The sequence below is a fragment of the Geospiza fortis genome, unplaced genomic scaffold (assembly GCF_000277835.1).
Source record: "Geospiza fortis unplaced genomic scaffold, GeoFor_1.0 scaffold104, whole genome shotgun sequence".
NCBI lineage: Eukaryota > Metazoa > Chordata > Aves > Passeriformes > Thraupidae > Geospiza > Geospiza fortis.
Window position 1 is genome coordinate 5,513,034 of NW_005054325.1, and position 7,674 is coordinate 5,520,707.

General features: G+C 39.8%; 1 protein-coding gene across 1 annotated transcript in view; it reads left to right on the plus strand.

The window, feature by feature from the left end:
• Positions 1-7,674, plus strand: part of JARID2 (jumonji and AT-rich interaction domain containing 2) — a 212,134-nt gene that overhangs the window by 180,238 nt on the left and 24,222 nt on the right. The window contains 1 exon segment of the mRNA XM_031056970.1: positions 3,649-4,666. Coding sequence (XP_030912830.1) covers positions 3,649-4,666 — 1,018 coding nt within the window.

Sequence of the window (7,674 nt, forward strand, 5' to 3'; positions counted from 1 at the left end):
AATCATCAGCAGGCTGGAATGACAAGATGCCTCCATGCAGCCTGACTGCTAACACTGAGGTTTTGTCTTGATTATACCTGACAGCACAGTAATACAGCTATAGCCTCCTGAAACCTGAAAACCTCTTGTAGAGGAGATTCCACAATGTCCATTGACAGCTTCTTCCAGCGTTTTCCTTTTCTACTAATGAGCAAGTTTTCCTAGTTGTGCCTCAGATCATTGTAGACATTTAATGAGATTTTTTTCCTCCTGCTTTTCCCAGGGAACATAGAGCATTTACTGTCTTTTCAGAGGAGCTCCTTCTGCATCAGAAGACTGTTACAGAGTTGTCCCATAGTGATCTCTTTCAGAGTAAGACCAGCTCTCGGCTTCTCAGCAACAATCTTATTTTCCAAATACTTGAGCACTTTGTGTTCTTTTAGACTTGCTCCTCTATCTAAATTTTTCCCCACAGTGTGGCCCCACTGCTGGGTCCAGCTCTCTTTAGGAAAAGCCTGTGCTCCTACCCTTTGCTTTCAACATCCTTAATAATAGGTCTCAGAAAGTGATCTGTGTGCTTTGTATTGCCATTGCATTTTGCAGCTCACTGCAGTCCCCAAATGTTATTCTTCCCCTACATGTATATGATTTGTGCCTCCTAAATATAGCACTTCCTCTTACTGTAGAAATGTTCTGAAATAGGTTCTTCAAGATTTTGATCTTGTCCTGTGAGTGATTACAGCCTCTTCCTTCCAGGTGTGTTTCACTATTTTGCAATAATGAAAATACTTGGTAGAACCAAGGCAAAAACAAGTCCCTGCAAAAAGACACGTGAAGGGCCCTCCTAGGACAACAGTAAACTGTTAGCAGTGAAAACTTTTATTGAGGATGACTTTATTTAGTGCCTCATGATGTCACTTTAGAGTAATTATGTCTGGGATGTGTCTCAGGAGTTTGATGGAATGTTCCAAGGGACAGTGACGGAAATCGTGCTGCATAAAGAGATGCTTCTTTACCTCAGCCAGGTGTCTGTTGGAAGATGATTAAATCTGATAGATTTGCTATTTTGGAAAAAAATGGGTAGATTTTGTTGTTTTGTTTTTAGCATTAATTTGTAATCATTTGTGTGTTTGCAGATTACCTGTTTGATGATTTGTTCCAAAATTATTTTAAGATTGGAAATTAGGTAGACTCTCTGTCTAGCCCAGCTTATTTCCAGGAGCCATGCCCTATGTCATTCATGTATCTTCCACCTTACTGGAGTTGCCATCCTAGCCTGAAATGGATTATGTTCTGTACCTGATAAATATTCAGTCAGTGGCACCTCTGGTGAAGGTTAATGCAAAAGAAGCAGGAACACTTTAGTCAGGCTATTTGTTTTCCTTCCTTGTGTGGTGCTTTATCTCCTCCATTGTTTGTTATCTTGTATTTTTAAGGCATTTATATATTGTTTTCTGTTTTAGTTTCCTGCTAACTGAAGTTTCTTTAGCTCCTTGGCCTTTCTGATTTTAATATGTGTTTTTTCTTTTTCTATATAGTTGCCCTTAGTCACGTAATTGTGTTACCACTTTCTACTGTGATAATTTTCTAATTTTCCAGTTGTTAGAGAACTTTGTGAACAGCCATAATGGCCTGTGCTTTTTACCTTTCCTCTAAGTGGGAATTGCTTTGGTTTAGATTTTTTTTCAGGTGGATTTTTCTTTTCTTTTATTTCTGGGGGCTTTTTGTTCTTTTCTTTTTTAAAGTCTGTTGTCCTTTCTCTACTGTTGTCACATCTTAGAAATGAAAACCCATTTCACGATCACTGTGATCATCCAGATCATATGATCACCCAGATTACCTTCCCCTTCCAGTTCTCAATCAATTCTTCTTTATTAGTCTAGGTAAAATCTGTAATCATTGTTCCTAGCTATTTATAAATCCAGGGATGTTCAATGCTTGTTGTGACTGCTGCAGGCGAGAGGCAGTGTCTCAGCAGCTCTCTGCCCATGTTTGTTCTGCAGCATGAAAAAGTTCTGTAAAAGTTCAGTCTGGGCCTGCATTTCAAATACAGAGCACTGCTTAAATTTCAAGGGAAATGGGTAAATGCATTTCTGTTTGCAAGTGTATACTTTCCAGATGATACCTCATACATCTTTGAAAAGCTCAAGGTAAAACCTCATGTCATCAGTTAACTGGATTTTCCTTAAGTGTTTCTGCCTCTCAAGCACAGGAAAGACAAGAATATGGATGGTTTTTAAAAGATCATTACTCCTGCTTCAGTTTCTGCAGTACAGAGGAGGAAATATGCATGAACACACTCACAGACACACGTGTATGTGTGTGTATGCAGAATCTTCAGGTTCCAGTTCCCCTTCCACAAATCACTGCATGCAAGACCATAGCACAGTATTTTCAGCCTCTACTTGATCCCTATTTGATATTATCCTTATTATATAAGTGAGTGCAGTTCTTGCATTTATTTGAGGGAAGCTGCCATGCTTACTGATTTGGCAAGGATTTCAAAATCCCACAGGAGAAAGTATTACAACTCTGCAGGAAGTGGTTTCACACACCTGAGTGCTGATAAGGGGTGATTGTACCGTATGCTTTCACTTTGAGTACTTTTATCAATGCTTCTGGGTTTTGGGTGTGTTTTCTGTGCTCACAGTCATTTAAGGAGGCAAGGAATCAATGTTTAAAGTTGTGTAAATGCTGAAATTTTCGGTTTTTTAGTAGTAGAGTTTAGCTTTGGCAGTGCTGAGCTGTCTCAATTCCCTTTGTAGATGGGGATTGCTTTTGGTCCTTAAGACATCTTGTAGTTAAAATACAAATTCTAGTCTCATAACTAGATTTAAATGTCTAACAGAAAGCAGCAGAGTCCAGCAATTCTAAGCTCCATTGCCACAATATGATTTAATAGAATATGTGTCAGCAACATTGCCCAGATACCAAACTTAAAAAAAATTACATTGGACTACTGTATACAATTTTTTTTATTTCAAATTATCAACTTCAGCAACAACATACTGCCCAAGATTTAATATGTATGACAGACTGGATCCTTCATGGCCATGCTGATCGGTTGGGTGCATAATGTGTTCCACATCTCTTTTTATATGTATGCATGGATAGAAGGTAAATTGATTTGAATCTCGATGTGTTTTTTGCAAAAGTGTAGATGCCAGTTAGAGTAGATAATATATGCTGCTTATTTTGTCTGCTGAGAAGTAGTGAAATGTATGTGCATGTAAAGGAAGTTTGGTGGGAGAGAGAGAGGTTGTCTTGAGGGCCAGAAAAAGAGGTAATGAAGGTACTGGTTTGTAAATCAGACTATCTGTGGTTCCTAATCCCATAACAGCTTTCTGGTAGACAAGGACAGGGGTAGTGCAAACAAGGCACCTCCTAATGTCAGAGGCTTTGTACCCTGTGAAAGCAAGACTGGGGGCTTTCTGGTAAATTTAAAAAAAACCCAACAATTTTTAAATTTTATTATTATAAATGCCTAGTCCCCTCTCCTGCCTGTGTGCAAACCAGTATGTGAAGCTTGTATGATGGGGCCAGGAGTCAGGACTGCAGAAAATGGTCGTCCAGATAATGGGAGATGGGCTGAGTGGTCACATTATTAATTTACTTTTATGTTTTGTGTTTCCTTCTTCTGCTCCTCCTACAACATTTCTGGCAATTCAGGTTTCTAAAGTCAACGGGGTCACTCGAATGTCATCTCCGAGTGCAAATGCAGCCAGTGCCAAAAAGATGAGAGAAGTCAGACCTTCACCGTCCAAAACTGTGAAGTACACTGCAACAGTGACAAAGGGAACTGTCACATACACCAAAGCCAAGAAAGAACTGGTCAAGGAAACCAAACTAAATCACCACAAACCCAGTTCACCTGTCAACCACACAATCTCAGGGAAAATAGAAAGTAGCAATGCAAAAACCCGCAAACAGGTGCTATCCCTTGGAGCATCCAAGTCTAACAATACCGCTGTTAATGGTGTAAAAGTCAATGGCAAGTTGAACCAAAAGACATGCACTAAGGAGGTGGGGAGACAGTTAAGGGAGGGGCTGCGCAACTCGAAGAGGAGGCTGGAAGAGACGAATCACATGGACAAAATACAGTCGCCCACCAAGAGAATGAAAGGGGCTGTCAACTTGGCAGAAGCTGCCAGCAAAAAGGCAGCAGTAGAAAAGCCTTTGCTCAATGGACACCTTAGAAAGGAAGTGCCAGAGAAGAGTTTGGAAAGAAATAGGCCGAAAAGAGCCACTGCTGGAAAGAGTACGCCAGGGAAACAAGCACATGGCAAAACTGAAAATGCCTCCTGTGAAAATCGTTCTACCTCTCAAGCGGAGTCCTTGCACAAGCCACAAGACTCAATGGGAAAGCACGAAAAGGGCAGTAGTAAGTCTGGGTGGGGGATGCTGGGGGAGATTCCCATCCTTAGGCCCTCCACCAAGGAATTTCATGACCCACTGATATACATTGAGTCAGTCCGAGCTCAGGTAGAGAAGTATGGGATGTGCAGGGTGATTCCTCCTCCAGACTGGAGACCTGAGTGCAAGCTAAACGATGAAATGCGGTTTGTGACACAGATTCAGCACATACACAAGCTAGGCAGGCGCTGGGGACCCAACGTGCAGCGGCTGGCCTGTATCAAGAAGCACCTCAAATCTCAGGGCATTACCATGGATGAACTCCCACTCATAGGTAAGGGCTGTGATTCCTTGGCCTTTTGCTGCTGCTTCTAAGTGTCCGTGTAGACTTTATGCTCTGTTTGTCTTTATGCTTAACCGTACCCCTGCTCAGGTAACTCTGCAGAGCTCTGAAACTCTCTTTTTCCATTGGCCAGGCACGATGCAGGTAGGTTGTCAGAGAGCTTCCAGGGTGACTTCATATTGCCATTTTCCAGGGGAAAAAGAAATCGCTCTGTGGGACTTTGGTCTTCAGATTTCAGAATCTTCTTCTTTCTCTGCTCTTTATTTATGTGCGTTGTATGACTATGTATATTGATAGCCTTGTTTTAAAAGTTATTTCAGAATATTTTTTGGACCTTTCCAAAGATGTTTTCCTAACAGGTTGTAATGCTGCCAGGCTTTAATGCATTTTTCTCCCCGCCTCTTCCTTTAAAAACATTTAACCAAAGGTGAAAGAAAATATCTCAGAACTGACTTGTGTTTGGGTACTCAGACACTTAAAATCACAAATTCGCAGTGACCTGCTGACATTTAACAACCATTAAGTGTCAAGAATAGGCAGTAAAATGTAGTTGATTGCAAAATGGAGGTTTCATTATTTCTCCCAGCAGGTGTCTGCCAGGGCTAATGCCTGAGTGAGAATCACTTATTTAACAGAATTCTTGGTTTATGGTCTGCTGTCAGATATGGCACGTGACAAAAATGTGACAATAGTTTGTTAAAACATGACAACAGCAGCATACAAATGAACTATTGGATGAGCTACCTCCATCTCTACTGCCTTTGCAGGCACCACATAGTAAGAAACCCATGTTTTTAATTTTTGTAAGTTCTTTCCTTTGTTTTTGAGGTGTTTTGAGTCACAAGCTCACACAACCTTCATGTTGCAACTCAAGGCTAGAGTTTTGCTTTTGAGGCATTATCCGACCCGAGGCAGCTTTTGGCGCTGGTTGGATTAAAGGAGACGCTTTTCTGTTTAAACGATTCACAACACTTCCTTCCCCCGCCTCCTCCTTCTTAAACTTTGTTTTATATCACATATGGTAAGTGAGGGAAAATGCATAAAAGCACACAAAATGATTGCAGACTTTATGGTGAGCCAATGCAGGGCACAGCAGAGAAATAACAAAGTTTCAAGAAGGAGGAATGATAGTTTAGCACTATATTGCAGTAGCCGTGCAAAAACATTCAAGGAAATCTGAAAATTAAAATCACTCAAGCAGCAATAAATGAACATTTTGTATGCCTAATGTATGCAATGGTTGTATGCTAATGGAAAAGAATAATGAATTACATTTACATTGGCAAGAGAGAGAAGAATATGTGCAAGACAGCTCGATTAACGCTCCTGGAACAATGTTAACTTTTTAATGAAATACCTTAACTCGGCATTAAGATGGCATTACTGTTAATTATTTGTATTATTTAAGCACCTAAGAGCCTAATGAATAGTCAAGGATTCTATTCTGCTGGGTGCCATATAACCAGAGCAAACAGTGGTCTCTTACAAATTTGCATCCTATGTATCCTTTCTGCAGTTAATTTCCTACCTATTTTGTGTTTAAAATCAAAAACAAAATGGAGAAAATAAGCTGGAGATCATCAGTGCACAAAGAGGAAAAATCTGTTGGTTTTGTCAGGAAACATATAAAATAACCTGTGGTGATAAATGCACGCTTATTTAAGTAGACATGCATAGATAGCCCTTCTCTCCAGGCCAAATCACATTTCCATTGAAGTAAGTGGGACTTTTGCCAATGGCTTGTGTAGTGCCAGCTTTTGGTATTAAATGCATACCTGAAGATTTAAAATTTTCTTTTTTAAAATGAGCTTGCTCACTAAGCAATTTAAAAGTATTCCTAACTTAGGGAAATTAAGGCAATTAGAAAAAAAAAAAGTTAAACACTGCTACTGCACAATGTGCCAGATCTCCTATTTAAGTCATTTTGCTATAGGTGCTTTTAAAGAACTCCTTTTTTGTCATTTTTCCTTTTTTTTTTTTTTTTTTTTTTTTTATTCTTTCAAGGAAAGTTTAAGCAGCAAGCTTAGGTCAATCCTGGAAAACATCAGTCTGAGATATAAATGCTTCCAAAACTTATGACTGTGTGAAATGGAATTATAATTGAGAGCATTTTGCAAACCTTAGCTGTAGGCTCTGGTTGAATGAAGTGCTACTCGAGCTCTAATATTGCAGAGTGATTATGAGTGATCATTCCATGATGCAGGAGAAAATTGAATTTTCAACAGTGCTGAAACTAGGACCTTAAACTGAGTGTGTGCTGGAGAAAACATATAGTGGTAAATTTGGGCCACACTTCTTTCCAAGTTTGGGAGTATGTTACCCAACTTTATGTAGATTGCTGAATCTGTTGGCATGGAAAGCCATATCTTGAGTTCCACCTTCAGCTTATTTGTGGCTTGCATGTAGAAACCACTGACCAAAAAAGTAACAGAAGCCATCTTGAAAGTTATGTTTATATTATGTTATGTATGGAAGATTAAAGAGGAAAGAAAGAAAACTTTTCAAACTCATTTTGTTTTTTCTTCCCATGGTATTTACTTTTTCTCAGCTTCAAGACTTGCTTAAAACCTCCCCCACCCTATTCCCAAATGTACTAAATAGGATAAATTTGCTACCTCGTGGTCCTGCCTCCACCCTTAGATTCTACTCAAAGCCTTATGCTTGGTTTTGTCTGCAGCCAGACACCTTTGCCTTGTGCTGTGTGGGCAGTAGAAATGCAGCACAGGGTAGTTTGAAAAAAGCAATATGGCAAGATGATATGAGTTAAGATGATGTAACTGTGCATCCTACTGTAAATATTTACAATAATATTGCTTCTTGCCCTTCTCTGTTGCAGTAGCATTTCTGAGTGCTCTGGAGTGGCTATGGCATGATGATTCTTTACTTTTCTCAAAGGCAGAGGGGAGACAGTGTGGCGGCAGAGATGTTGATGGTGGTTTTGTATTAATTCTCTTTTTCCCTTGAACAGCACCCTGTTGAATTGTAGGTGGTCTTTGGGC